General features: G+C 58.7%; 7 protein-coding genes across 7 annotated transcripts; 4 read left to right on the forward strand and 3 right to left on the reverse strand.

The window, feature by feature from the left end:
- The first annotated feature begins 1,127 nt into the window (after positions 1-1,127).
- THITE_2118634 (uncharacterized protein) lies at positions 1,128-2,503 on the forward strand. The gene is made up of 3 exons (XM_003655159.1): positions 1,128-1,254; positions 1,347-1,461; positions 1,540-2,503. The coding sequence occupies exons 1-3, from the start codon at positions 1,225-1,227 to the stop codon at positions 2,379-2,381; spliced, it is 987 nt and encodes a 328-aa protein (XP_003655207.1). The 5' UTR covers positions 1,128-1,224; the 3' UTR covers positions 2,382-2,503.
- Positions 2,504-8,121: 5,618 nt separating this feature from the next.
- THITE_2118636 (uncharacterized protein) lies at positions 8,122-10,109 on the forward strand. Its single transcript, XM_003655160.1, has one exon. The coding sequence runs from the start codon at positions 8,362-8,364 to the stop codon at positions 9,826-9,828; it is 1,467 nt and encodes a 488-aa protein (XP_003655208.1). The 5' UTR covers positions 8,122-8,361; the 3' UTR covers positions 9,829-10,109.
- A 527-nt stretch (positions 10,110-10,636) lies between these two features.
- On the forward strand, positions 10,637-12,637 carry THITE_2118639 (uncharacterized protein). The gene is made up of 6 exons (XM_003655161.1): positions 10,637-10,917; positions 11,056-11,103; positions 11,290-11,362; positions 11,420-11,499; positions 11,561-11,896; positions 11,976-12,637. Exons 1-6 carry the CDS (start codon positions 10,900-10,902, stop codon positions 12,588-12,590), a joined length of 1,170 nt encoding a protein of 389 aa, XP_003655209.1. The 5' UTR covers positions 10,637-10,899; the 3' UTR covers positions 12,591-12,637.
- Positions 12,638-13,210: 573 nt separating this feature from the next.
- Positions 13,211-15,939, reverse strand: THITE_2118641 (uncharacterized protein). Its single transcript, XM_003655162.1, has one exon. The coding sequence runs from the start codon at positions 15,676-15,678 to the stop codon at positions 13,831-13,833; it is 1,848 nt and encodes a 615-aa protein (XP_003655210.1). The 5' UTR covers positions 15,679-15,939; the 3' UTR covers positions 13,211-13,830.
- Positions 15,940-16,085: 146 nt separating this feature from the next.
- On the forward strand, positions 16,086-19,218 carry THITE_2118644 (uncharacterized protein). The gene is made up of 4 exons (XM_003655163.1): positions 16,086-16,504; positions 16,849-16,992; positions 17,043-18,713; positions 18,771-19,218. The coding sequence occupies exons 1-4, from the start codon at positions 16,373-16,375 to the stop codon at positions 18,942-18,944; spliced, it is 2,121 nt and encodes a 706-aa protein (XP_003655211.1). The 5' UTR covers positions 16,086-16,372; the 3' UTR covers positions 18,945-19,218.
- Positions 19,219-19,491: 273 nt separating this feature from the next.
- THITE_2130565 (uncharacterized protein) lies at positions 19,492-20,678 on the reverse strand (the record flags this gene model as incomplete). Its single annotated transcript, XM_003655164.1, has 2 exons — positions 19,492-20,382; positions 20,580-20,678. The coding sequence occupies 2 exons, from the start codon at positions 20,676-20,678 to the stop codon at positions 19,492-19,494; spliced, it is 990 nt and encodes a 329-aa protein (XP_003655212.1).
- A 780-nt stretch (positions 20,679-21,458) lies between these two features.
- On the reverse strand, positions 21,459-25,916 carry THITE_2118647 (uncharacterized protein). Its single transcript, XM_003655165.1, has 2 exons — positions 23,285-25,916; positions 21,459-23,219 (listed from the first exon to the last, which is right to left on the reverse strand). Exons 1-2 carry the CDS (start codon positions 25,669-25,671, stop codon positions 21,587-21,589), a joined length of 4,020 nt encoding a protein of 1,339 aa, XP_003655213.1. The 5' UTR covers positions 25,672-25,916; the 3' UTR covers positions 21,459-21,586.
- Positions 25,917-27,740: the final 1,824 nt, after the last annotated feature.

Consider the following 27,740-nt stretch of genomic DNA (forward strand, 5'->3'; position numbering starts at 1 on the left):
GATTCACTGTCGGCGCCAGACTGGGCGAATCGGTTTTCGCTCAGTCTCTCGGCTAGAACCGGGAAGTTGTGACGTTGAAACTCGTCAACCGTGTGATGGACTCGGCCTGAAGTCCGCCATCACTGGCCCCGAGCAAGTGACTAGCAGACAAGCCGAATGGCTCGTCTTCTCCGTCTTTTTTAGCTCCTTTGTCGACCAACCCTTTTCGCATCTGGACGGGACACACTCTGGGGGGTTGCCGTTCACACCATCTCTTTCGATCCGGGCCCACGCTATTAGGCCACCTGAACAGTCACTTGATCTGGGCTGCAGCTGCATGGGGTGAGACACCCAGAGCGGAAAGCCAGGCAAAAAAAAATTACCAGACGTGGGAAGATGCGCGACACTCGCTGCGAATCCAAGACATTGGAGATTTGGGACAGCTGATCACGCCAGATTCGGGTGTTGATTCGGGAGAAGAGCGTGGGTGGCAGCTTAACACTAACACAAGATTGAACATTAGCGGGCCATGCATCTCGTGCTGAAAAGGGAGAAAGCTCAGGTTGGAAGCTTGCCTGGTTAGTTAACGTGCCTGTTAACATTAACCACCAAGCAAGCCCCTGGGCAAGCACTGAGCGGCAGGGAGCGGTGGGTTTTCGGTGGGACTCTGGTCGCTTGTTTGCAGGGGGCAGGCCCGCTCCGCAACGCAAGACGCGCGCTTCTGACGGCTCGCGTGTCTTTGCCGCCTCCCTCCCCCCCAGTCCGCCCGTCTGTCAACCACTCGAATTGCCGGCCTGCGAGCGTTCTGAAGTCTGGCCCCGATGTTTTGTCCGCGCCGGGCGGCACTCCAGCGCTGACGGCCTCGCCGCGGGCAGCTCTCGACACTCGTTTATTCCTTCGCCCGTCCCTTCCTTCGTTGCGCCGATGCAGGGGAATGCTCGAACGCGGAGCACCAGCACCGGCACCAGTACCAGCACCAGCACCTGTCCGAGCAACACGACGCAAACCGGCCCCAAGCTTTCCCCCTCCCTCCCATAAATACCTTGCCATACGTGCAGCTTCGCCACTGCTGCTGGAACTGCTGCAACCCGAACCTTGGATCACGAGCGGCGGCCTCTCATATTCGAGGGACTCGTCATATCTGCGTTTTGGTCAAATGACGCACGGCCGCCGGCTCGGGCATGTCACATTTCTTCGCTTCTCCGTTCTCTTCCCTTCGACGGCACTGGGCAGCCGATCGCAGCCATGGAGTCCTTCTTTAGCGACACCGAAAAGGTACGTTGGCCACGTCGCCGTCCAGCCACCCCGGCTTCTTGCTCCCTGCGCAGGATTCAAAGAAGTTAACCGTCCCTCTGCCTCCCATGCAGCGCTTCATTTTGGCCGAGATGATCAAGCTCAGCCAGCTCGACGTTGCCATTCTCGTGGACTTCATCAAGGCGCACGGGATCCGGCCGGACTGGCTAAATATGCAGCTCCCAGGAGGTAAGAGACGCGCTCTTCCTCATCGGCAGCCTCGTCGAGTCCGCGAGCCCAGTGCGATCCTCTAACACGCTGTCGCAGGGCGCAACATGAGCCAGTGTCTGCACGCTGCAGAGGCCATGTTCAACACGCCGATGCCCCCGCCGCCTATGATCTCGCCCATAAAACGTAAATCTCAGGGTGATCTAGAGGATTACGCCCCGAAACGTCAGGCGGTCGAATCCCCTGGCGAGCTGTCCCCGCGCGGCTTTTCGCTCGGTCCCAACATACAGTCCGCCACCCAGCCCGTAAACATCCAGCCCCGACCAAATGGCTACGCTCCGGCTCCCTTGCCCCCCTTGGGTCCCGCGCCGGCCGTGTCGGCTTCCCCCTATAATCCAACTCCGACCGGCCGGAGACGCGGACGTCCCCCGAAGTCGGTGCAGAATACCTGGCAGGTATCGACTTATCCTTCGATTGCCCCGTCACCTGCAGCCTCGTCCGGTTCTCAACCACACAGCCCGGGCCTGCATGGGGCCCCACCGCCACAAAGCGCGGCTCAAGGCCCATCAGACCCAAAGCAGAAAAAGAAAGCGCTGCCCGACATTGCGCCTAGGCCGGTTCAGGGAGGGCCAAACTCGGAATCGGCCATCAGGTCACCTGCCGTCCCGGGAGCGGACTACCAAAGCTGGCGGGAAGAGACATCTCGTCGGGATTACTATCAAGTCCAGTCATCCGAGCCTGCATCGCGAGAGCGACCGTCTTCGGCATACCCCCCAATCTTACCCCGACCGCGGAGCCCGTATCCGTTGCCTCCCCCAGGGGAATCAGCACGGCCAGCTTCGACAGAACTGAGGCGTTTCGAGGAAACACCTCCAGCGACTACGTCGGAACCGACAAAGAAGGAAAACAGGACCTCGGCTGGGGAGCCAATCAAGACGTAGCTAAATCGGGCTGGACCACGACGGAGAACTCGCGGTATCAGCTGGCCGCATTGCCTCTGTATTTCTCTTGACTCCGGATCTATCCCTACCTGTACCCAGGGTATACAGGAGGGGCGGCCTTCGTGTCTACCTCTCCTTTGACGGCGGAAGAGGCTGGCCGGTCTCCGCTGCAGGGCGAGAACCTTTTCTTGACAGCTTGGTGTCTGGCAGCTTCGGCACGGGAAAGACGACTAAAACGACGGCATGACTGCGCCACGGCCGACTGACCATAAAATTTACGATCCTTTCCACGTACCTTATGCTGTACGACAATTCACGAACGGTTGGGGGAAGCGCATAGCAACCGACATGACAGGCGACATTTTCTTTTTCTTAAAGGCGACATACGATAGACGGCCTCGGACGTGCTCAGCAGCCTGATTTCCCTCCTTACCTGTCTCTCCGTTTTACCCTCTTTCCTATCTGTTGCTTTGTCCTCAAGTCGCCATCAAACCTCCAACCCATCCTTCCCTAGCCTTTCCTAGACATGTTTTGCTATTCCATGACCTGTGTATGATGATGAACACTATTCGGCACTCGTGACAGATGACACGGCCCTGTCGGGAGTTGCTGGCTGGGGGCTAGAGGCGGGTTCATCACGGAGTTTGTAAGATAACTGTACCAAGACTTGGGTGCCTCCTTTTTTTCCCGGGAAAATCGGGGTTATGGGACAGGGAGCTCTAATCGTAATCCATATTGACTGGGACAACCAGGCCCACGATCGTTGGCCGGGCATACATGGGGCGTTGGGACATGTTGTATTCCCCTTCTCTGTACCCTGCTACCTCGGTGTCTGCATTCTGTTTTGCTGGTGCAATCGGTTGCTGGAGTACGTGTCCCGCATGTGGCTTGAGACAAGAGACAGAAGAGACCAAACGAAGTTCTAGAGCCCGTTCAGAGAAGACACCTCCGACCATGCACCTATCATTCTCATATGTAAACACTTCCTGAAGAACGCCCGATCACAACCAATATGCCGTCCGCCGTCACCCGCTCCAATCACGTCAAACTCTTTCCGCCTGCGTAGCCAACCAAACCCCGTACCGAGCAGTGCGCCAACGCGGGATGTTGACTGGACAGGAACCAGCCCGTAACCTGAAGTGTCTCGGTGTCTCCCCCTGAGCCAACCAGCTCGGGGACACGGGAGCTGCCAATGGAAATCAAAGGTTTCTCTGTATCCCTCCGTTCTCAGGTGCGAGGTAGGTTTGATACGGTTTGCAGGAATCGGCGTGGTGATTGTCGTCCTGGAGGCGCGGAGGCATGCTGCTCTTTCATCTTGATCTTGGGAGATGGGGTTGTTGCAGACCTGCGAACGATTACTCCCCAGTTGTGTGCTTCTTTTGCCGCATGATTCGACGTCTCATCCGTTCGATTTTTGCAATTACGTTTCTGTCTCCCTGCTCTCTCGACTGTACAAAGGATGGGCTTTTTAATTAAGACCCTTGATCAGCCTGAGGGCCAGATAGCTGGACACAGTGATCTCTCCGGATGTTGGCCCCAAGTCCTAACCTCCTATTTAAACCAGGTATGAGTGACGATGATGTTTCCGTCCGTTGTCGAAGCAGTTGCACCAGCGATATATCTCACAAGCGGCGCCCAGCACCTAACCGCTCTACATCCTGAAGCAGACACATCTCTCCGTGACTTGAAGCTTGAATCGCATAACAGGGTCAGAAAGCACCATGTAAGTCTGCATGGCGAGCCCAAAAGTCTAGTAAAAAAAAGCGGACGTCTTGCATATAGCAAGCACAATGGCGTGTGTGCTGGGGTTGTAACGGGGGACTCAATGGCGGAGACCGGGTCTGAAGGAGGGGGGCAGAGCTATGTTCAGGAACTGCTGTCATCTGTTTAATCAGCTCGCTTTGATCTTCCCGGAGAGTGGTATGTAGTGATCGTACGAGGGATATTGAATGGAAAGCGTTGTCAGGCGACGGCGCTTGTGTAAGTGGTGTGCTGTGGTCATGGGCAACAGGCTTGCTCCATGATCAACTTCAGACGATCTAGCCTCCTAAATAGGTAATCAGCCAGACAGATTCGATTCATCCAATGGCTCGCAAAGAGCTCCTCATTGGGAAGGGTCGAAAGCTCATTGGGTGTTACTCGGCTACAGATTTTAAATGGCCAGGCTCAAACACCTGACATGCCTTACATTAGGTACTGAAGTACACATTCCATACACAGCAGTCAAAACCCCAGAACACTTAGAGGGAAGAGTCACCAAGGCCGCCAGGATGGCCGATGGCCGGGTACGGTTCCAACCACGTCTGGCATGGAACCAAACTTGGCTGTTGGGCCGGGCAACCTCACCACTGCCACTGAGAGTGCAGCAACCTGGCAAATTCCGCTCCTCAGTATGGAGTACGTGGCTGAGATGTGGAGTTTCAGTGTTAAATTTCAGTTCACACAGGCCCCACCGCTGCAAGAAAGAACGCTTGACAGTCCTTTGTAAGTGAAAACACGCCAAAGCCAGGTGAAACGAACTACAGCGTCGGCGAACGCCGGTTGTCGACGTGGATCCAAAGGTGGAGTAAGCAGGATAACTTCGATGCATAGCGGAGCATCGTTCATCCGTCCGGGCGAAATCTGTCGAAAATAAGCCTGCTACAGGCAATACGGTGAGGTACAGTATATAGGAGGTGCCAAATGTTTCCTTTCCAGGTTGGTCCTGCAGTAGGCAATGGATGAGAAGCTGCCAGCCGAGTTCTGTGTCACATCTGCGTTTCCCAACCAGGCAGCAAACCCCGACGAAGACGTGTCTCCAGCATATGATGTAACAACGGGAAAGAAATAACTACCTCGTTATACGGGCACGAACCATGGTTCCGATCGAGGCTAGTGTAGCGAGGAAGCGCACACAAAAGACCCAGTGCCTCAGGCAGCAGGAGTATGAGGTGGCCCACTGCCAGGAGGCCTATCAGCAGCTGACGGGCGGGGAACAGGCCTGTTGACAGCTGCAGGCTGGGAAATGAACGTGGGATCGATGTGTCAGACTCGGGAAGAAAAATGCCTCTCTGGTGGTAAGAACAAATGAAAGGGAAGGGAACAAAGAGTCCGTGTGCCGTCCAGAAAGAAATCTCTGCGCTCCGCTAAGAACCGGAAGGAGCGCCCGGAACAAGCCACGGAGTTCCATTCGCACAGCGCAAGGAGGGACGAATTGGCGAATCACAGCTGGGCTGCTGGACCGAACTTGCTGCCACGGTCCTCCTGTGCCTATGTTGGTGAAAGGGCATAGCTAAACCTGACGGTCGCCCAGCTGCTCAGCTGCTTGGGGGCTGTGAGGGTGGAATCCGCCGTTTATGTTGCAGAGGAAAATGTCTGATCACAGCAGCAAAAAAGTTGCTTCGAACGCGTGATAGCGGCGCCCTCGAAGTTTGCCCACCAAAGTTGGCGGGTTTGGTACCTCTAGTGGGAGATGGTGCCGTTGGATCGGCTCTCCATGCACACAAAACTGCCAAAGTGGCATGCTGTGGGGCGGCCATGCGGCACCGCCGCACTGGCATGCCGTCGGGAAACATCGGTACCTGCGTCAGCGAAACCGACGCTAGTTTGACCGAAGTAACGCTACCTATACCCACAGTCTGTTTTGTTTCGCCATTGGTGCCGTCGCACTGTGGTGCGCACAACGAGAACATTCCCTCCCTCTGCTTCGCCGGCAGATCGCCAGGCTCGGAAGTCGATGGTGGCCAAATAGGTATACAGGTACATACATACTAGCCAGGGGCTGGGCAGGATTGTTTTCTCCGGCAATCATCCAGCTTGTTTCAAGTGTTTCTTCTGGCCGAGAAGCCAGGTTGGAGGGTTCCCCACAAGGCTTGCGCCGGTGGCTTGGCATCTCTTGACAGGCGAATTCTGGAAGCACGCGAGCGACGATCCGTGCTCCCGCGAGCCGTTGTTTACACTAGTATACGTCGCCGAGTTAGCTACTGTGGTATACTACCTTGCAAAGCTCGTTTTGGTGTTGGTGGAGGACACTGCACGATACACCACGCAGTTGTATCTCTGAATTTCCCCAGGCAGCGACTGGCTGGCTAAAAATCGGAACGGGCGTTATTTAGCAGGCTGGACTACTGTATAAGTGCAGTTACTCTTGTAGGCGGCACCGTAAGCCCACCAACTGCGGAACTGTTCTGTACACCATATACATACGGCGACGAACTGTTCCACCGTCGCTGACCGATGCCAGAATTCGGGACGCCGTGATGCTCATCCCTGATCAGCGCCGTCGAGGATACAAGCGAGCGGACCTGAATCGGCGAATCAAAAAAGCAACGCGGTTGAGAGTCCGTGCTATAGTAGTGTAGACCGACCTGCTTTGGTAATCATAGCTTACACAGTAACGCATAGTACCTGCCGTGCTACACACTCCCTTCCCTCTCTCCTGCTAATGGATGTAGTACCGCAGTAAGATGGCGCCGGACCGCCCGGCGCTTTTCGGTTGTGCGGCTCAGTTGTTCAGTACTGCGCAGCTGGTGGTGGGCTTGCTTCGGGACATCTCGCATGAGCAGCAGTGAGGTGCAGCGTGTTGGTCGCAGTGTCCAATTTGGGCACCGGCATTCGGCCCACCAATAACGTCACTGGGATTCCCCAAAGCGTCTCTCAGCCCGCGGTGTTGATTCCAACAACTTCCTCTCTTGGAGTCTTGGGGCCGTGACACAAACAAATTGTCTGAAGCACAGTTGCGTATCAGATCAGCAAACTTGCCGGGGGTCAACAGGGCGCTAGCATCACGATCGATCGAAACTCGGATCTGCCTTGCTCGCTTCTTCCTTTCTTTTTGCGGGTACCTAACGCTAACAAGCGAGCAAGGTGCTCGGCCGCTGTTCCGGGGGACCCCTGCCAGCTGGCGGGGCCCGAGCGGGACACGATCGCGCAAGTCAGCAGAGGCTTTAACCCCTGTCAGCCCACCGGCCCCACCTAGCCCCTCCACAGCAGAGCGGGCTGCCCAGCAAGGCACGGCAATCCAACCTGCAGGCCCGGGCTGACAACAAAATATCGGCCCCCCAGAGGACTCCACGCGATCCGGACGCGTCTTGCTTGTTGCTACATTTAGCCGGGGCACCCACATCCAGATGGGCGGGAACGAATCCCAGGTTTTGTTCTTGAAATTTTGAACTGCTTATCCTTCTCTTCGTCGTTCGTTCATCGTACAAGCAGCGGGACATCTTGCATGATATGCCATCTATTGTTGGCCGAGAGGAAGCCAGCTTCATATTAGCTTACCGTTCGGTGCCTTTGCAACAGCGAATTGGGGCGGCCTCAGAGCCAAGACCGCAGGCTTCAAGCTCCTTTTTCTCTTCCCGACCTGTTATCCGCCGCTCATTCGTTCAATATCGACCAATCGTTCGTGTAGAGCGAACCGAATATTGTCTACACTTCGTTATAAGACGGCATCGCTGGAATGCCGTTGTCCCGGTCTTGCGCCCCGTCATCAGTCGCATGAACACCTCACACGGCTGGTAAACCGCTACCCGCTTATAACGGTGCCACCACCCCGCAACACGCGTTTGACCGGGGAACGCCATCCTGGCTTCCCATACCGCTGGCGGGAGCTGTTTGCGCCTCTCAACGCCGGGTGTGAGTGACGTCGAACTCCACCTCGTCGTTGCTCTTCGCAACCAGCAGTGTGAACTCGCACTGCCGCTGGACGACGGAGCACAGCCAAGCGTAGGCTGGTCCTTGCACTTATCTGGATTCCTGAAAAGGGGGGGAACTGACGCTTGCGCGGGAAACGCAAGAGGGGCTCTTGACGGTGAGAGGAACGGGTGCAGAGCTGGTGTTCCGGCGAACAACTCCGGACGGCTGCACGCAGACACTCTGTTTGCCATCAACCCCGCGCACGCAAGGGGGATCGATAAAGCCTGTCTCACCACCCTCGAATTTGTTGGGCCTGTCTCGCCCTCATTTCGGTACCCCGGATTCTGGCGTTTTGGCAACCGGGGATATGGCGATCCCCCGCACGCTCCTAGCAGCGCTGGGCGCCGTTGCATTCCTCCCGACTGCTGCGATATTTGGAATCCACATCATCCTTGCTCAATCACCGGCCGATCGGGCATCTTCAGTCCGGACGACGGCCATCGCTGCAGCGGCCTTCGAGGGGGCGATCTTTGTTGCCATACCCTGCCTCAGCATCGCCGACATCGCGCCGTGGGCTCCAGATGTGCACCTGAAGAGCATTAGGAGCATTTGGTTCGGCGCAGGCTTGGTTTTGTGCATTGTTGCCACCGCTGTTTCAGCGTCCAACATGGTTTGCCTTAGCCGGGTTATCGACGATCCTCGGAGCACGATATTAGAGTGGAAGGTGGCCGATTTCCTGGTGGGGTCCTCAGTCGTGCTGGGGCTTGCGTCTGCGTCGCAGCTCGCCTTCTTGGTCTGCCATGCTCTCGCCGGGAGAACGCGTGGGTTGCGCCTCCAGATGTCGAGCCATCCCAATCAGGACAGCCGACTTGCTCCGCGGATCAAAACGATTCCCTACCACGAAACAACACCAGTCTCGGCGAAGACTCGCGGCAGCGTCTCATTCGACTTGCCAACCCCTCCCGGATCAAGTGCTGGGCGCTCGACAACAGAGACCATGAGCTCGATCCGCTCATCGCTCTCGCACGTCGTCCGGCCCATCACGTCCAAAACGCGACTGCTCTCGGGAAGCCGGAGGTCCTCTAGGCGACCTGCCTCTCTTGATCTGCAAGGCCTACGCGAAGCTCGGTTGCGTCCAAATAGTGACGGCTTCGATTCCTGGGATACCTCGGCTGTTGACCCCGAGAACCGACAGACCGTGTTGGAGTCGTCCTCGCCGCCGCCCAGCCGGTTCCTCGAGACCATCCCTGCCAGCCCAAAATCCAGCAGAAGCCCAAGTCCCGCCACGCCATCGGACGTTCTGGAGCCGCCTCGTACAAGAAGGAGGAGCCGGAGTTACAGCCCTGTCTCGACGAGGACGATCCAGGCGCAACGGGCCGCCTTCACGCAGCAGGCGTCGCACAGCGAAGCCCACATCCACCCTCTCTTCCGGTCGGACTCGCCCGTCCCGCCGCCGAGCGCGACCCCCGGGACCGTGGTCGTCGCGGCGCCGAACGCGGGGAAGGTCATCTCCGACAAGCAAAGCATCCAGAGCATCAGGAGCATGCGCCGTCTGCGGAGCGAGAGCCTGCCGCCCGTGCCGAGCCCGCTCAGCCGACCCGCGTCTTGCGACTCCTTCCACCGCAGGGCGGAGAACAGCTCGCCGGAGATCCGAGAGGAAGACGAGGCGGCCAATCACGAGGCCGGGATTGCGGAGCGGAAGATGACCCCACCGATCCCCGACTGGATCCTGAGCGCTGGCCCTCGGTCCAGCTTGACGCTGTACAACAACCGGAAGGTCCAGACACCCGGCAGCGGCGGGGAGGAGAGATCTGTTGCTGAGCAACAAGCATGAACATGTCCCTCCGCTACTAGGTGCCGGGGTAGATGATGATGATGATGATGAGAGTGGCGATGCGGATGTGACGACCGAGGCGTGTCGCATCATGCTCGTCCTTGAGATATGACCAAGTTGTCAGGGCCTGGCAAGCAGGTCCTCGTGCAAATTTCGTTTCAGTTGGGCCTTTTTTTTCTTTTGTCTTTGGGTGGGCTGTGGGTGGGCTGTGGTTAAGATACCAATGATGATGATACCTTAGCGCGGCGTTGGATAAGACGGAGTGACGGGACAAAGGGAGACAGAGGGATAGCCTCACCGCAGATGCAGGCGATGTCAAGAGCTGTGTGAAGCCAGCATCACAATAAACAACTTTGACCGAGCCAAGTATCAGTTTTCTTGAAGTGAAGCTTTAATGGCGAGTTTGCTGGATATGTTTTGTGGAAGCGAGAAAGAAACGCTTCGCTTTATTCACTAGGCGTCTGCTCCAACGGTATTTCACCATCTCCGGAGGGCTCAGGGAGCGACTGGAGGCCAACAGCTGGAGCTAGGCGTGGGCTTGCGCTCCAAGCCCCTGGCACAGTCACGGCGCTTTTGTGTCACTAGAAGTAGTTGGACCAGGAGCATTCCAGATATGCTGCGGCCGGGGTGGAACTGTTCGAGGTTCATAGCATTCCGGGCACATCACTGTAACTATTCCGAAGAAGGAGTCAGTCAGCTTTGGGTTCATATGGAAGGAGGATGTCGAAACTCCAACGAGCGGTCCTGGTAAGGCTGGCTCAACAAAAAAAGTGGGGCACTCTCCAGGCAGCTTACTTGGTAGGCGGCAGTGCGCCGCGTGCCCCGAACTTGGCCCTCAATTCCCCACCTGCTCCGCTTCAACCTCAACCTGAAGTCAGTGCTTCCGCCTGGATATCGGGCGGCGCTTTGTTGGCCTCCAGCTACCTTCCTTTTTGCCACAGCAGCATCCGCCGCACACAAGGCAGCAAACCATCAAGCGCTGAGCTTGAAATTCCCTTGATTTATTCCTCGCCGACATTTCCTCAACCGGATCCGAATAACGCAGCCGTCGGCGACACAATTTCGGACACGATGAAGATTACAATCAAGGTAGGTTGCGCCTCGACTGCGCTGCTGGACCGGGGGTCCGGGCCACCGGCACCGCGCGCATCTTGCCTGCCCGGCTTTCCCGTCCACATCGTCCCGGCCGTCTCGCACCGACGCTGATTCATTTCTCCTCGTGTCTAGGATCTCAAGCAGCAGCGGTTCACAATCGATGCTGAGCCGACCGAGCTAGTAGGTTTTACCCCTCTTCTCGCTGCGATGCCCTCCCTTGCCCCGCCATCGCGATGCTACCGCGATGCCGCTGCCGGCCCCTGCCGTCGGCCCGCAAAGCAACCACTATAGCCGTCGCCCTCGCTACCATCCACTGTCCTCCGTTTTTGAGCTCTGAGCTCTGAGCCCGAAGCTGACAAGCCTCAGGTCTCGGCGCTCAAGCAAAAGATCTCCGACGAGCGGGGCTGGGATCCGAAGCTCCAGAAGCTCATTTACTCTGGTACGCTTTCACTTGCTGTACTCTGCTCTGTAGCGATTAGTTGACCAACTGGTACAGGTAAAATTCTCAAGGATGAGGATACCATAGAGTCTTACAAGATTGAGGAGAAGGGCTTCGTCGTCTGCGTGGTCAACAAGGTGCGTACGAACAAGCACGGCCGCAGGCGAGCTGGCCGTGGCTAACAATACCAACTTGCAGCCCAAGGAACCAAAGCCGGCACCGGCCGCCGAGTCGTCGGCCTCCGCGGCCCCTGCTACCCCCGCGCCCGCCCAAACCGCGACCCCGGCAGCCCCTGCTGCTCCGGCACAGACTGCTGGTACCCCTGCCGCCGCGCCGGCCACACCGACGCCGAGCCGGACTGCCGCCGCTGAGCCAGGCGTGGGCGTTGGCGACTCCAACACCCTGGCGATTGGCCAGGAGCGCGCCGAGGCCATTGCGAACTTGGAGGCTATGGGCTTTGAGCGGTCACAGATCGACGCTGCCATGCGTGCGGCCTTCTACAACCCGGAGCGTGCTGTGGAATACATCTTGAATGTATGCTGTGTTGGCCCCGCCCATGGGGCTCCCGTGGCTAGTTTGTCTCGACAGTCCTGGTCACTAATCACATGAGCAGGGCATCCCGGAGAACCTCCAACACACTTCCGCTCGCCCAGCCCCTGCCGCTGCCGCTGCGCCGGCGGCCGCCCCCGCAGCGCCCGCAGCGGGCGGTGATGATGACGGGAACGTGAATCTGTTTGACCTTGCTGCCCAGCAAGGTCGCGGCTCTGGCGCCCGGGGCGGTGCCGGTGCAGATGCCGGTGCCGGCGCCGCCGCAGCCGTTGCCGCAGCGGCTGCCCAGCAGGGTTTTGGCAACCTCGAGTTCCTCCGCCACAACGCGCAGTTCCAGCAGCTGCGCCAGGTCGTGCAGCAACAACCCCAGATGCTCGAGCCGATCTTGCAGCAACTTGGCGCGGGCAACCCGCACCTCGCCCAGCTGATCGCCCAGAACCCGGAACAGTTTCTCCAGCTGCTGAGCGAGAGCGGTGACGACGACGCGCCCCTCCCCCACGGAGCCCAACAGATTTCTGTCACAGAGGAGGAGCGGGATGCGATTGAGAGGCTCGTCCGCCTGGGATTCACGCAAGATCAGGCGATCCAGGCCTACTTTGCCTGCGACAAGAACGAGGAGCTGGCTGCGAACTTCCTCTTTGACCAACCGGATGACGACGACGACCTGAATATGCAGTAAAATCGCTCTTCGTTTTCGGAGTTCTTTGGTATGGGGGACGGTTTTATGGGTTCCGGCCCTCCCTTGCAATCTTTGTCGTGGGGATCTGGGACGTCATGTGGGAGCTTGGGCTAGAGCATTTGAGCCGAGGCCTCTGGCTCTCATGGGAAGAAGGATGGAATGGAAATCGGGAGCCATAGGCATACGAACGAGCATTTCGTGGGTGGTTATGCAGCGCAACAATATCCTTTGAACTTTTACCCCGGTCCCGATCCCCTTTTCTTGTAAGTCCATGGCCGTGTTGGCAGATTGATGGATGGGAGTTCCTTTCCTTTTCGAGGGCTCGATTTCCCTATCATCGTGGGGGAAGAATATAGGACGTGAAAGCGGCTGGGGGGTGTGGCATGGGATTGATTCTGTTTCGGATCTGGAGCAGCGATAGGGAGAATGGAGGCACAAAGCGCTTGCTTCGACTGCTGCACTGTAGCTTTATGGTAGCGGGTAGTAGGAAAGGTATGTATTATGTATTTTGGCTTGGAAATGGGAGGAGCCTGTTTCCACTCCGGAAGAGAAACAGACAGAAAGGGGGGGATTGATGGAGTTGTACCCTGACCTTCGAACAAAATTCGAGTTGAGCCGTGCTTCGAATTACACTACTGATGCCCACCTATTGACCTCGTGGATATCGCAGATTGTCATCGTCTGCATTTCACACTGTTTCCCTGCACGAGTTCAACGGTATGTGACTGGTGGGGGGAAGGGCCAGGACATCGTCTCAATTCCGCTCTCCCATACAAGTGACCACTCCTATATCATTGACCGACAAACCACCCGTTTTGTTCCTCGGTTCTATTTCTTGCTGGCGTTCAACCATAAGACACCTCCAAAACTGAGATCCGAGGAACTATCAGTTTTTTTCTTTGGGGAACGCCAGTGGCGGCCAAAAGGGTATCAAAATATCATGGATGGGGAAGGGGGTCAGCCCGATTCACATCCATCCATCCACCCATCCATCCGAGTTGTTACTCATCAACAACAGATATCCGGTCTTCGCCGTCGTGTTGTTTGTTCCTTGTACCGCTTCCTTCCTCCCATCTGTGTGAATGCTCCGGCCCGTTCTGTCTCCGTCGAGTCCCCAAGCATTTGCGCGAGACCGGACAGGCCAGTGCAGGGAAGGGTGACAAACGCTGGGAAGGGCGTGGAAAGGAATAAAAGAAGAAGATTGAGCGCCGATAAACGGAACGATAGAAGGGGGGAAAGGTCACAGGCCCACCACCCTGGCCGCCTTCTTCCTCCCCTTCCCCCTCCCCTTCTTCGCGCCCTCCCCATTCACGGCCCCGTCCAGTTGCGCCTGCACCTCCTCCCTCTTGCGGCGCGCCTCCTCGGCCTTCTCGTCCTCGAGCGCCTTCTGCCGGGCCTCAAACTCCTCCTCGGCGCGCTGCTGCTCGGCGTAGATGGCCTCGGCCGTCTCGTACTCCTGGCCGGTGGCGCGCTGGTACTGCTCCATGTCGATCGAGACCGTCTTCTGGCCGACCAGGGCGGCGTTGATGCGCGCCGGCGCGAGCCGCTCCTCGCGGTTGAACTTGAGCTTGATGTGCTTGCGCGTCTTGCCCTTGAACATGCGGCAGATGGTGTCGAAGTCGGTGCCGAAGGCCGAGAGCGCCTGGTAGAACAGCTCGGTCTCCTCGTCGGTCCATTGCTGCGGCTTGAGGTTGCGCCGCAGGTAGGTGGCCGAGGTGGTGTGGTGGGAGAAGTCGTTCTCTTCGACCTCGAGGAGCTCGCCGGCTTCTTCGCGGGCGCGCGCGTGGCGGTCCACTTGGAGGGAGCGGTGGTCGAGCACGATCTCGCCGCCGATGAGTTGGTATTGCTCTCCGATGGGCGCGCGGGTGCCCCCGGTGGGCGTGTTAGCGGCTGCCGTGTCGGTTGGGGCCGGGGTCGCTTGGGCGCTGGTGCGGGAGTTGGCGGACGAAGCATCGGCGGGCGAGCCTCTATTTTCTGCACCATCGACATCCTCATCACCGTTTTGCCGCCGCCGCCTCCTCTCGTTGTATCGCATGCGCTTCGCCCGTTCGCGTTCCATAAGCTCGTCGTGCAGGCTGAACTTCTTGCCGATGTGCATATCCTTGGCCAGGTCGGCCATCTTCACCTGGGTGATGTCGATCTCCACGTTCTCGGCATCTGGCGGCGTGGCCTCGCGGTGTGCTCTCGGCGGGGGTCTCCTTTTCGGTTGCCCGGCTGTGTCACGCTCGCCATCTGCCTCGGCTTCCCCGTTCTCTGTCGCAGACCTGCTGCGCTTTCGGCTCCGCGATTCCCTAGAAGCAGCTTGTTTTTGTCTGGGCTCGTATCCTTCTTCGCCCGGTAAAGGAGCCGCCCGCTTTCGCACCCTTTTCTTCGGAGGGGCGACGGTGCTTTGTTCGTTTGAGTCTGCACCGGACGGCGCAGCTGCCGTGCGTTTCCGGCCTCGCGTTGATTTTACGGCTTCAGAGGGTTCCGATGCCGGCGCCAAGCTGGCTCCTGCAGTCGGTTGTGCCTCCTCGCTCGGGGTTGTGGAGGTTGTGCTGCTTGTCAGAGTCGCACTTGTCTCTGGAGAAACGGTAGCTGCTGCTGCTGATTGTTCTGCTGCTGATTGCTTGTCTGAAACGATTTCTGCACTGACATACGCATCGCCAACAGGCACCGCCGACTGTGCCGGCTGCTGCACAACCGGAACGCTCTGCGTCGGAACATTCTCGGGCTGGACGTTGGCCGGCACGGATGCGGACCGCTCATCGTTTGTCTCGAGGACGACCGCTGATGAGACCGCGATTCTCTTGGCTTGAACTTTCGGCTCAACCGCAGGCGACTCCGGCTGCTTCTCGTGCACGTGTGAACGCGGTTCGGCAGCCTCATTCGGGTCATTCTCCGACCGGGCAGGGAGATGAACATCGGGAGCGGCGCTGGGAACTGGGAGCGGGGCAGACTGCGGTTGCGACGACGAGTCCTGATCTTGCGGCGCTGGTGCCTTTGATGGCTCTGTAGCCGAGGAGCGCTGGGCACCCTGAGACGCGGGTCCAGCAGCAGGGCGGCGGACGGCAGCCTTGGGCTTGAAGGCGGATTTCTTGTTCAGCATATTCGCATTGATTCGCTGCCCCGCAGCTGGCTCCTTAGTCTAGCGAGGAGAATAGAACGCGCGCGGTCGCGCATTTGTCCAGGAAAGCGGACGGCAAACAGTCGAGGACGCGCCTACAGAGGCGGTAGATGCGGTTTCTTCAAGCCCGAGGTTGGCGGCTTAGAGACTTTGTGGCCTTCTCAGAGCAGAGGGGTTGGGGGTTGGTCTGGTTGGAGCCAGGAACTGCAGCGATGAATTCTCGGCTCTCAAGTTGCGAGTCAGCGAGGTAGTGAGCGAACGGATTAGCGTGACATCGGCATGAAAAGCGGGCGCGAAGCGACGAGACCATTGGCGGGGCGGCCCCCAGGGCCAAAAGCGGTTTAGCGCCACGCCTTCGAAAACGCGAGCCCTCCTTGGTCGAACCTGCTATGGGACCCTCGAGAAGGGCCCGTTCTTTCTCTCTGTTCCCTTCCAATTCCCCTAACTTGCACGCTCCTTTCCTGCACCGGCACTTCGCCTTTCAGCTTCATTTTTTTTCCCTTTGGGTCGCCGAGCCCAAGTCGACCACGTTGCCAATTTCGTGCGACCAGGCCACGCTTTTGATTCCCATCCTTTTTCCCCCTTCCCCGATCCTGTTTGCCTCCTCGCTGCGCTCTTTCTGATGCCGATTGCCACTTCGCCGTCCGCGCCGCCCCGTCCTGCCACCTTCGTCAAGATGGAGGACAGGAAGAGACCCGCGTCCGGCGCGGTCGACGACTGCGCTCCGCCCAGCAAGCGGCAGGCTGTTAACGGCAGCAGCAAGTCCAAAGACGACTCTGGCGACATGAAAGAAGAGGCCTGGATCGAGGTGAGTTTGAGTCACACGACAGTCCCAACGCCGTCGCCATCATCATCAACCCGCGGTCCTCGTCCCGGGCTGGGCGTGTGTCGCTATCGCGCCGATGCCGAGGCCAATTTTCGGGGCGACAGCAGGCATCAGACGCGATTGTCCTTGCAAGCGTTCCCTCGACTTGACCCTGGCTAATGCGCGGCTTGCTGGCAACAGCACGCCCGACTCCTCTCAGGCCCCTCTCTATTTTCAGTGCCTTGCTCCTCTCTGCAATCACTCCGCTGCCTCTCCGCTACGATGTATACGGGACTCTTCACGCGGGAAATGAAGCGACGGCTTGGCTGACGTGGGTGTCCGTGCAGGAATACCAGAAGGGCGCCATATACCGGCAGATGCTCGAGTATAAGCGGGAGAAGATCAGCCTCGAGAGCCGCGTGCAGGAACTCGAGAAGAGCTCGACTTATCACGACGACCACATCCGCATAGTTGACGCATGGGTTCTTCAGGTACGTCCGGCCGGTGTCGGCTCCGTTGATCTCTCTGACAGAAATCGCAGTTATTGCAAGAGATCGAGTTGCTTGTCGAGGGCGCGGTATCATCTCGCAGCCCAGCAGACTTGGTTCCGGGCTCCGCTCTCTCCTTCCAGGACAGCCAAGATTTCCAGAGGCACCTTGGCGACAAAGGAAACGCTTTCAAGTCGAAAACGGACGCGATTCTAAGGCGACTCGCTGGCGCGAGAGGCGAGGTCAAGCCTGAAGTAGCGCAACTCGAGTCGCAAGTCCAAGCTTTGCTGGCACAACAAAAAGAGTTTCTCGTCAAGCTCGATCGACTCGAGGCACAGAATGCGTCACTATCGGAGCAGTACGACAAAGCCACCCTCAAAGCGATCAAGGCGGAGCGTAAGCTGGATCGAGCAAGGAGCGCCCAAGTCCAGAAGCTGGAACAACAGGCACTAGCTAGCGCCACAGCCCACCCGGCATCCAAGGACGAAAACGGCGCCGGCACCAGCGCATCAAACGGCGACACCGAGGCGCTCAAACTGCAGTACCGGGAGGCGATTGCTGTTGCGGAAAAGCAGAAGCAGCAACTCGAGGCGGCCCTGGCTGAGAACAAGGCCCTTGTCGAGGAGAATTCCAGCTTCAAGATCAAGAAGGAGGCCGTAACAGATGAAGAGTATGCGCGGACTGAACTCTTCAAGCAGTTCAAGGCGCAGAACGAGGATCTGATCAAGCGGATCAACCATCTGGAGGCGACTAACAAGCAGCTTCGCGAGGAAGCGGAGAAGCTTCGCGGAGAGAGGACCGAGTGGAAAGCCAAGCTGGAAATGGAGGCCCAAGCCGTTACCCTGGAACTGGAGGATCAGATACAGCAGAAGGACCAAGATCTCACCCGCATCCGCTCAGCCCGCGACGAGCTCCTCGCCGAAGTAGCGATGCGGAAGGCCAGTCAGGAGCAGGAGAAGACGGCACTCACGCACATGAAGGAGCTGGTGGACGCACAGGTCGACCGCATTGCCGAACTTGAGTCGGAGCTCGAGAGGCTACGGCCGAGCGAAAATGCCACCATGACGGACGCGCGCCCAGATCTCGAGGCGCTGACTGTCGAAGAACTGCGGCAAAGGTTCGTCAAACTCGAAAAGGACTTCGAGGCCATCAACAAGGAATTGCCGCTGCTGGAGAGGTCATACAAGAAATCGATGGGGTTGGCGCACAAGAAGGTCATGGACTTCCATGCGCTCGAGGACCGGGTCGCAGCGCTCACGGCGGAGAAGAGCAAGGCGGATCAAAAATACTTTGCGGCGCGGAAGGACATGGATATCCGGACGGCTGAGATCCGCACTCTGCGGGCGCAGAACGCAAAGAGCAGCGAGATCATCTCGCAGCTCAAGGACGTCGAGGCGCAGAACCGAGCTCTTATCAGCAGCCTCGAGAAGCAGATGGCCGCGTTGAAGCAGGATATCGCGACGGCCATAGCAGAGAGGAAGAGGTTCGAGCAGCTGAGCGTCGAAGCAACGCGCAGGGCGGATTCGTGCAAGTCGCAGATTTCCAGCTTGGCCGACCTGGTTAAGGTGAAGGACGCGGCGGTGGCTTCGATGAAGGAGCAGCTCTCCAAGGTCGAGACGGAGCTGGAGAGAGCCAAGGTGGACGTCAAGGAGATCACCAAGGATTGCAACAAGTGGAAGCTCAAGTGCCAGAGCAACTCGTCCGAGGAGGAAGAGGCGCTCAGAGTGAGTGGAGTCCGACTGCGGTTGGGTGAGAACTTATGTTGGCTGACTGTGGCGCAGAATTTGGTGATTTGCTCTGTTTGCCGGAGCAATTTCAAGAACACGATCCTAAGGGGCTGCGGCCACGTTTTCTGCAATAGCTGCGTGGACGATCGGCTAGCTAACAGGATGAGGAAGTGCCCGACCTGCAACAAGGCCTTTGATCGATCCGACGCAATGACGGCTCACCTGTAAATCGGAGAGCTTTCGACATTTTTTAAAGACTTGATGAGGTCGACACGAGTTGCAACCCGGAACGCAAGAGGCGCGTGAGCACGTCCAGCCGTCGGGTGGGAGCGATGACGGCCCGCGCTGCCGCTTGGGCATCGAGGCCATTCCGAGGGCGGACAAGAGGGCAGTGCTGAGCGAAGAATTGGTGACCGGGGTTGTGTACGAGGTAGAGGCTTGTTGGATCGTCTCCGAAGTGTAATTGAAGTGGCCTGTGCGACTAGGACCGGCGTTACCTTGTCGATCGCCAGATGCTTGTGTAAAACCGAGAGCATTTTGCCAGCAGTTACTTATGCCCTTGCGGGACTGGACAGCAGGGATATAGAGGTGGCGTATGGGAGGATGGGCCGGGGCAGGGAGGGGAGGCAGGACTTTGTCCATAGTTCGAGAGGAATGAACCACAGCGCGGACGGTAACGTTGTTAACGCCCCAGTTAACGCCCCAGTTGCGTAGTTCAAGGTATGTATCTGGTACATCTGTCTGCGGACGTACACGTATACATGCAGCGTGACTGTCAACGGCGACTGGTGGATCCGTACCCTGTGCTCTCGTGCCTCGCGCCAGATCCCGAGCTGCTCGAGCCTGACGACCGGCCAGTGGTCCAGCCGGTACCCGAGCCCGCGCCCCAACCTCCAAAGCCGCCGCCATCGCCGCCCCAAAGCCCGCCGCGGCGCCCGTAGTACCGTTCGTTGTCGTTCCGCTGCCCGCGACTGCCCGCCATGTACCCGGCTGCCGCACCGCTCGCAAGGCCCGACCAGAACCCAGGCCTCCACGCCTGCTCCGTGGTCGACGACGACGACGGCTTCGGCCCCGGCCCGGGATACGGTGGCGGCGGATCATCCCATCCTCCTCCTCCGCCTCCTCCGGGGCCCCAACCCGGGCCCCATCCACCACCACCTCCTCCTCCCCAACCGCCACCACCACCACCACTCCTCCTTCCTCCCCCAAGCCGCCTCCCACTCCCCCTTCCCGTCACGCAAGTACTCCACAAAATCCACGCGGCCACCAGCACAATCACGGCCCCAAACACATACTCCGTCCAGTCAATCCCACCACCGCCCAGCCTCGCCAGCTCGGGATACTGCCTAGCACCCTCCTCAGTCAAGCGAAGCGTGTACTCGACGCCGCAGCTGCCGCGCAGCACGTACGCGTCGTCGGCCGACTCGTACCCCTCGCAGATGACCTCGGTCGCGTCCAGGCGCACGGCCGCCGGCAGGCCGCCGGGCGCGGTGCACGCCCACTCGACGTCCTGCGCCGTGTAGGAGGCGCCCTGGTTGGTGCAGCGCAGGGTGCGCACGTCGGCCAGGCGGCACAGCGCCGGCGCGGACGTGCAGCGCAGCTGCGGGATCGCGGGCACCCGCCGCGAGGTCGTCTTGCGGTTTGCGTGCAGGGTCAGGGATTGGACCTGCCGGACCGGCCCGGACCGGGTTGGGGGGGGCGGGTTTAGCTTGTCTTCTGTTCTTGTGGTTTTCGGGAGGAAGGGGAGGAGAGGAGAGAAAAAGGAGGGAGGGAGGTAGGGTAGGTAGGTAGGTATGATGGAGGGCGCAGCACGGATAATAGAGAGGAGAGGGAAAGGGGAGAGACAGAGAAGAGAGGGCATACCTCAGACAAGAGGATGGCGTTTTTGGGGCGGGCCGCGAGGGTGACAGCCGGGAGGGAGGCGAGGGTGAGGAAGGAGAGGAGCAAGAGGGACGTCGGCATTGCTGCTGCTGCTGCTGCGTCAAGTCGCTTCGTGGGCGGTTTTGTCTCGCGCCCTCCCAGGCGGTGATGCGATGCGAGATGCGATGCGATGTCTTGTTTCTGATGGTAGACTTGACTTGATGGGGGTAACGCAGTTCTGGCGTCTGCCGCGGAAGATCGCTTGGGAGCGGCAGTCGACGGTTTGACAGTGGGCTGACAACTTTAAGGTAGGTAGTTATCAGGCAGGAGCAGGCAGCTCTACACGGGCAGGAAGAGAACACCGACTGGCGTGAGGCTGGAAAGCCCGAAAAGGCCAGATGTCAACTTGCCGAATCAAGGGGGTACTTCCTTGCCCGTCTGCGCTCCCTTTTTGCCACGAGGCTGAGAGGATGGGCAGCAAGGGCGATGTTCTTTGTTCATGTCCTTTGCAGTCAGTGTGAAAAATGGGGGCTGTGAACCGTTAGGACTAACCGACTGTTTGCTATGATAGGTCTCCCACTCGCTCCCCTGCTCCTTTGACACGTCAGTGCAAACCAGGGGCAGCTTGTATACTGCTCGGAGTGTCGGTAGGTAGATGTCTCAAGCCTTCCAATAACTGCAATCTTGGCTTCACCAAGCATGATCTGTCTCATGTGAGTGATTATGCCGTATACTTTCTATCTGAGTACTTTTAGAGCTGAAGGACTAAAAAAAACACAATGTGATGACGCTCGGACAGTGGTGCTCATTTTGTCGCCGATAACCAACTCAAAAAGAATGAGATGAGGTCGCTTGTCTACACGATAAAATAGTACGCTCGCGGCCTATTACTCAAAACAGCCCACCGAGATGATATCCTGCAATCGGGTTTCAAGTCTGCCCGCCGTCTATGTCCCCAACGCCAGCAAATATCTCCACCCTTCACCAGCAACCCCCAGACGATCTAGTAATCACCTGTGCTTCTCCAGACTCTGCAGGTTCACCAGCTCGGCATACCGCCCGTTCCGCTTCATCAGCTCGACGTGCGTGCCCTGCTCCACGATGCGGCCCTGGTCGAAGACGTAGATGATGTCGGCCTTCTGGATCGTGCTGAGCCGGTGCGCCACCGCGATGGTCGTGCGGCCCTTGGCCGCCTTGTCCAGCGCCGCCTGCACCACGTGCTCGCTCTCCGAGTCGAGCGCGCTGGTTGCCTCGTCGAGCAGCAGGATCTTGGGGTCGCGCACGAGCGCCCGCGCGATCGCGATGCGCTGCTTCTGTCCGCCGCTGAGCAGCGCCCCCTTGGACCCGACCACCGTGTTGAAGCCGTCGGGCAGCGACAGGATGAAGTCGTAGATGTTGGCCTCCTTGCACGCAAACGTGATCTGCTCGTCCGACACCTCGTGCGGCGCCCCGAGCAGGATGTTCTCGCGGATCGTGCCCTGGTACAGCGTCGGCTCCTGTGACACCAGCGCGAGGAAGCTGCGGTAATCGTTCACGTTGAGGCTGCTGATCTCCTTGCCGTCGACGAAGATGCCGCCCGACAGCGCGTCGTAGAAGCGCTCCAGCAGCGCGATCGTCGTCGACTTGCCGCAGCCCGACGCTCCCACGAGGGCGACGTACTGGCCCGGCGAGATGCTCAGGTTGAGGCCCCGGAGCACGGGCTGCTCCGGCCGCGTCGGGTACCGGAAGTGCACGTCGCGGAACTCGATGTGGCCCTCGATCGCCTCGACCTTCTCGCCCTCGGCCGACCACGTGTCGATCACCGGCTTGCGGTCGAAGAGCGTCTTGAGCTCGCGCGACGCCTCGACCGCCTTGCCCATGTCCGGCGCGAAGCTGAAGACGGACCCTGCCGACTGCGCGCCGAAGATGACGGACGAGAAGACGACGAAGAACTGGAACATGGTGTACTCGTACTTCGCAATCAGGGTGCCGCCGTACCAGAAGCCGAGGGCAAAGGCGAAGAACATGAACGACTGCGAGGCCGCGTACAGCGTGCTGGACTTGAGAACCGAGATGAGACTGGCCCGCTGCTGCACCGCAAGCGACCTCCTGTACTGCGCGAGGACGTCCTCTTCCCGCGTCAGCGCGGCGACCGTGCGAATAGCCGTGATCGCTTCCGAGGCGTAGCTCGCCGAGCCTTGGTAGGCACGCTTCGCGCGCCGCTGGTAGTGCGCCAGCATCCAGAAGCGGAAGAACCCGCAGCCAATAACGATGGGCATGGTCGCAATGCACACGAGCGCCAACTTCCACCCTATGGAGAGCGCCACCGTACACGCGGCGACCAGGGTCGTCGTCACCATGATGATCGTTCCGAGGGTCGAGCCGCTGAGGCCGGCCACGTGGGTCGTCTCTGTGCTCAGGAACGAGGTGAGCGCGCCGGCTGAGTGCTCATCGAGGTCGAAGTATTCGACATCCTGGCGCAGCATGGACCGGAACGACTTGTCGCGGACCCGATGGATCAGTCGCTCGCTGCACTTGGCGAAGGCGACGCCCTGCGAGACGAACGAGATGAACATGACAATGGCGAGCATCAGGTACATGAGGCACCAGAACGACGCTTCGGACCGGATGTGCGGGATCGTTGCCTCGGTGACTGGTTCCGAACTGCAGTGTCTCGGTCAGCATGCTGGCACCCAGTAACACAAACAAGAGGGAATCAGGACACCTACAGAGCACTGATAAGCTTGGCAAAGAACACGGCCTGCGTCGTGTTGCCGCCGCCACAGATGGCAGAAAAGAAGAGACCGATCAACATGAATTTCCACTCCTCCTTGTTGAAGCTGGCGATCACCTTAATCAGCGTCCAGAGGCTGTACTTCTTCTGAGCCTGCGCCGTCCGCGCGGCCAGGGCCGCCGAGCTGGCGCTCTGCTGCGTCTGGCTGCGCTGGAGCTTGGCTTGGATGTCGTCATCCGGATCTTGGGGCACCGCGCCGGCTCCGCTTTCCTTGTTGCGAGTCGAAGCCTTCCGGATGAGAGCCGCTTCCGCCTCCTTATCCAGGGCTTCCGCCTCCTCGGCCGTCATCTCGTTGACGGCCGCGATGGCCTGCGCGGTAACGAGGTTGTAGTACGCGCCGCGCTTCTCCAGCAGTTCGTCGTGCGTGCCCTGCTCCACAATGCGGCCCTGGGACATGACAACAATGTTGTGGGCGTCCTTGATGGTCGACAGCCGATGCGCGATCGTGATGGTGGTGCGACCCTCCGATGCCGCCTCTAGGGCAGCCTGCACGACGCCTTCCGATTTCGTATCCAGCGCGCTGGTCGCCTCATCGAGCAGCAGGATCTTGGGATCGGAGACCACGGCACGGGCGATGGCGATACGCTGCTTCTGGCCGCCGCTGAGCAGGAAACCGCGCTCGCCCACGTTCGTCTCGTACCCTTCCGGGAGCGAGGTGACGAAGTCATGAGCGTTGGCTTTCTTCGCCGCCTCGTAGATGAGCTCCCGTTGTTTCTCGGGGCTCTCGTTCTCCCACTTCGTCCCAATCAAACCGTGGCGGATGTTTTCGTAGATTGTGGTGCTGAAGAGCGTGGGCTCCTGCGACACGAGCGCGATCTGCTGACGCAGCCACCGGAGGTTGAGGGTCGAGATATCCACGTCGTCCAAGTATACGGCTCCCTCAATCGGCGAGTAGAACCGCTCCACCAGGCCGACGATGGTCGACTTTCCGCTTCCCGAGGCGCCGACCAGGGCCGTGGTCTTGCCGGCCGGGATTGTGAGCGAGACGTCATCCATGACGACGACTTCAGGACGCGAGGGGTAGATGTGCTTGATGCGCTCCAGGCGGATGGTGCCAACCACCTTGTCGAGCTTGGCACCCTCGTCGCTGGACGGATCGATCGGCGACTGGCGGTCGATAGTGCTGTAGATCTTGGCCGCGGCGCCCAGCGCGGTCGTGAACGCCTGGAGGTTCGGAGCGACGTTTCCCAAGTTAAAGGCCCCGATCATGACGCTCATCATTACGATCAGGACCTTGCTCAGAGGCACGGAGCCGTCGACGAGGAAGCGGGAACCCATCCAGAAGGCCAGGCCGTAGTTGAGGTACAGGATAGTCATCATGCAGGCGATCATAACGCCGAGCGCGCTCTTGAGCTTGAAGCCGTAGGTCTCGGCGCGGATGAGGTGGCTGTCATACTGCTTGGCCAGGCGGTCCTGGGTGCCGAAGGCCACGGCGTTGCGGATGCTGCTGATGACCTCCTCGGCAACTGAGCCGCCCTGGGCATAGGCGGCGATGTTCTGCCTCGAGAACCTAACGATGAAGCGTGAGCCCGTGCCCATGCAGAGCAGCAGGGCCACCACGGTACTCAGCAGGATCAGCGTCAGCTTCCAGTAGCTGACGAAGCCGATGATGAAGGCGGCGACGAAGGTGGCCACGGCCGAGAGCGTCAGGCCCACCTTCTCCGAAATGCCCTCCTGGATCAGGTTGGTGTCGGCTGTGATGCGGGTGGTGACCTCGCCGGCGCCGAGCTTGTCGAAGAAGCCGATGTTCTGCCTCATGCAGCTCTCGAGGTAGTGCTCGCGGATCTTGGCGCTGATGTGCTCGCCCGTGTAGATGAAGCCGACGGTGGAGATGTAGGAGGTGACGAACTCGCCGATGGCCAGGTAGACGAAGTACAGCACCAGCCTCGACAGCTCGCTGGTGAACTCGTCGTACGTCGTCTTGGAACCCGGGGTGAAGTAGTCCTGGAAGGTGCCCTGCAGGTTGCCGAACACGACGGTCATCAGGGGCAGGGCGGCGCCGGAGGCGATGGCGCAGACGGCAGCCACGAAGATGATGAGGAGGTCGTTGCGCGAGGAGTAACGGTAGAGGGTCCCCATGCCGACCTTGATGTCAGGGGTATAGACCTGGTCCTTGAGGATCTTGGCCTCCCGCTCGGGAAGATGGGCGAACGGATCGGGCGCGGCGTCATGTTTCTCCTGGGCGACCTTGCTGTCGGCTTTGGAGAGATCTAGGGCGGCTTCCTTGTTGTTCTCGGTGGAATCGCCGTGGCTGGAGCCCCGGCCGGACGGCGCCGCGTCCGGGGCAGCGTCCGGCGCCTTCTCGTTCAAATCGGCGCTCATGATGCCTGAGAAGGGTGGATAGAAAAAATGATGGCGGGCTACAAGCGGCTGCAGCTGTCGTGTCGCTCAATAGAGCATGAGCGTCTGCAGAGAGACGCACACAGCACAGCGTGCGCCGGAAAACTGAAAAGACGCAGCCGGGTAGCTGCTCGACGTCCGTTTGCTGCACTCCGTCACAGCGTGTTCTCCCGCATCGGCGACGTTGCGGGGCAGATCAGGTAGGTAGTAGGTAGGTTAGGGAGGTAAGGTAGGAAAGGTGTCCGTGGATGGGGAGAAGGGAAGAAAGACAATGGCAACCAAGACAAAAAATCGAAGCTTCCTGTCGAAGGGCAAATAGAAATTACTAGTATTCCTCCTGTATCTGTAGTTGGTGAAAGGAAAGAACGACTGGGCGGCTGCCTGGGAGCGAGCTGAGAAGCCACGCGTGCACCTCGGGGTCCGTGTTTATTTGAGGCCGAGACTTGAAGACTCGAGGGGTCCGTTACCCCCGTTACCCCCAGCTCCTTCCGTCTGATGTCCCGCGCCGAGAACCTGGGGATGGGAATATGTGCGGAATACGGAGTAGTGTGCGGAATAACGACGGGATGTCGCTAGCGTACCCATCGTCCTTCTCATAACCTACCCAAACGAGACTGGCGCCCTGTTCCAGATGGAATGTAATCCGTAATGTCTGCAATTTTCTGCCAGGAGGGATGGCCGCCGGCGTTCGCACTTGCCACAGGTCCGAGGCCCCAGGCATGCGGAATGGGAAGTGGGGATGGGCAGAGAAGAAAGGAACGTTCTGCGTGCAGAGTTTCCTCGCGTGCTGAAGCGCTTGGCGCACACCCCTCCAGCCCCCAACTCCACCGGGCAATTTGAGCAGCTCCGTCCGCCGAATCCCGGTGGAGCTGTGAAGGAGGATTACCAGGTAGTGTACGGAATATTTACCAATAATCGACCAGGCACCCCGAGAAGAAAAGGAGTTAAGCATTGCGTTGTGAAGTTTTGCAACCACCCGTTTGAGCATGTCGGGCGCAGTCGAGTGGACGTCATGTCGCATCTCGTTCCGAGACATTCTTGAACGGGCGGCTCTGTTTCCCGACGGGGAAGGTTTCCAAGATCTTCAATGTTTTAGGTGATCACAGGATGTACATGCTGATGGCTAAAGAGGTCCCGCCAAGACTAATTTCGGCCAATTGTCGGCAATGTTTTTACAACGTTTTTACGCAACCCCGATCGCCAAGGCGTTTGCACTATCGCCAAGCGGTTAGTTCGCCAGGGGTACGGGGGCAGCGCCAGCCCCCCGCTGGTTAGGGTTTAGGTTATAGTTAAGATCGGGGTTATAGTTAGGGTACGGGTTAACTCGGTTTTCTTTTCTTTCGATTTAGCTAAGGTTTCGCGAAGTTGTTGCTCTAAATCTTTACGATTCTTCGTTGTTTGATGTTGCTTAAAGTCGTTGTGGCCCCGCTTACCCTATGGCGATTGTAAATACTTGTAAGCGGCAGTCTTCGAAATTAGTCTTGGCGGGACCTCTTTAGCTATAACCATATATATATAGGTAAGCTTACCCTATATCCCGTCCCACGCCTAAAAACGTGGACCTTGCGAGTCGTTGGGGTCCTGGGCGCTAGGGAACCCCGAAGGGACACGGTACGCAGTACGTATGGAATACACTAGTGCGTTACACGAACAGGGATCTTTGCCTGGCGAGTGACCCGGGCCTATAGAATCTAGCGAATACGAGCAATACAACGCTCGATATCTGGGCCAGGTTATTCTTAAAGAGGTCCCGCCAAGACTAATTTCGGAACCTGCCGCTTACAAGTATTTACAAATTGCCGCGAGGGAGCGGGGTCGCCACGACTTCGAGCAACATTAACAACGAAGAATTGCAAAGACTCGTAGTAGCAACTTCGTGAAACCTCAACCAAATTGAAAAAAAAAGAAAACGAAGTTAACCTGTACCCTAACCTTGACCCTTACCCTAACTATAACCCTCACCCTAACTAGCGGGGGGCTGGCGCTGCCCTCTGCACCCCTAGCGAACTAACCCGTGGCTAACCCGTAGGCGATAGTGTAAACCCCTTGGC

This window comes from Thermothielavioides terrestris, chromosome 4 (assembly GCF_000226115.1).
Source record: "Thermothielavioides terrestris NRRL 8126 chromosome 4, complete sequence".
NCBI classification, from domain to species: domain Eukaryota; kingdom Fungi; phylum Ascomycota; class Sordariomycetes; order Sordariales; family Chaetomiaceae; genus Thermothielavioides; species Thermothielavioides terrestris.

What these genes read in the sequence shown, in the direction of transcription:
- THITE_2118634 (XM_003655159.1), top strand. Translation starts at nt 1,225, where the DNA reads ATGGAGTCCTTCTTTAGCGACACCGAAAAG. An exon ending in TCTTTAGCGACACCGAAAAG is followed by an intron (nt 1,255 to 1,346) that starts GTACGTTGGCCA and finishes CCTCCCATGCAG; the next exon opens with CGCTTCATTTTGGCCGAGAT. An exon ending in AAATATGCAGCTCCCAGGAG is followed by an intron (nt 1,462 to 1,539) that starts GTAAGAGACGCG and finishes ACGCTGTCGCAG; the next exon opens with GGCGCAACATGAGCCAGTGT.
- THITE_2118636 (XM_003655160.1), top strand. Translation starts at nt 8,362, where the DNA reads ATGGCGATCCCCCGCACGCTCCTAGCAGCGCTGGGCGCCGTTGCATTC.
- THITE_2118639 (XM_003655161.1), top strand. An exon ending in ATGCTGAGCCGACCGAGCTA is followed by an intron (nt 11,104 to 11,289) that starts GTAGGTTTTACC and finishes GACAAGCCTCAG; the next exon opens with GTCTCGGCGCTCAAGCAAAA. An exon ending in CTGTGGAATACATCTTGAAT is followed by an intron (nt 11,897 to 11,975) that starts GTATGCTGTGTT and finishes TCACATGAGCAG; the next exon opens with GGCATCCCGGAGAACCTCCA.
- THITE_2118641 (XM_003655162.1), bottom strand. Translation starts at nt 15,678, where the DNA reads ATGCTGAACAAGAAATCCGCCTTCAAGCCCAAGGCTGCCGTCCGCCGC.
- THITE_2118644 (XM_003655163.1), top strand. Translation starts at nt 16,373, where the DNA reads ATGGAGGACAGGAAGAGACCCGCGTCCGGCGCGGTCGACGACTGCGCT. An exon ending in AAGAAGAGGCCTGGATCGAG is followed by an intron (nt 16,505 to 16,848) that starts GTGAGTTTGAGT and finishes GTGTCCGTGCAG; the next exon opens with GAATACCAGAAGGGCGCCAT. An exon ending in AGGAGGAAGAGGCGCTCAGA is followed by an intron (nt 18,714 to 18,770) that starts GTGAGTGGAGTC and finishes ACTGTGGCGCAG; the next exon opens with AATTTGGTGATTTGCTCTGT.
- THITE_2118647 (XM_003655165.1), bottom strand. Translation starts at nt 25,671, where the DNA reads ATGAGCGCCGATTTGAACGAGAAGGCGCCGGACGCTGCCCCGGACGCG. An exon ending in GCCAAGCTTATCAGTGCTCT is followed by an intron (nt 23,220 to 23,284) that starts GTAGGTGTCCTG and finishes GAGACACTGCAG; the next exon opens with TTCGGAACCAGTCACCGAGG.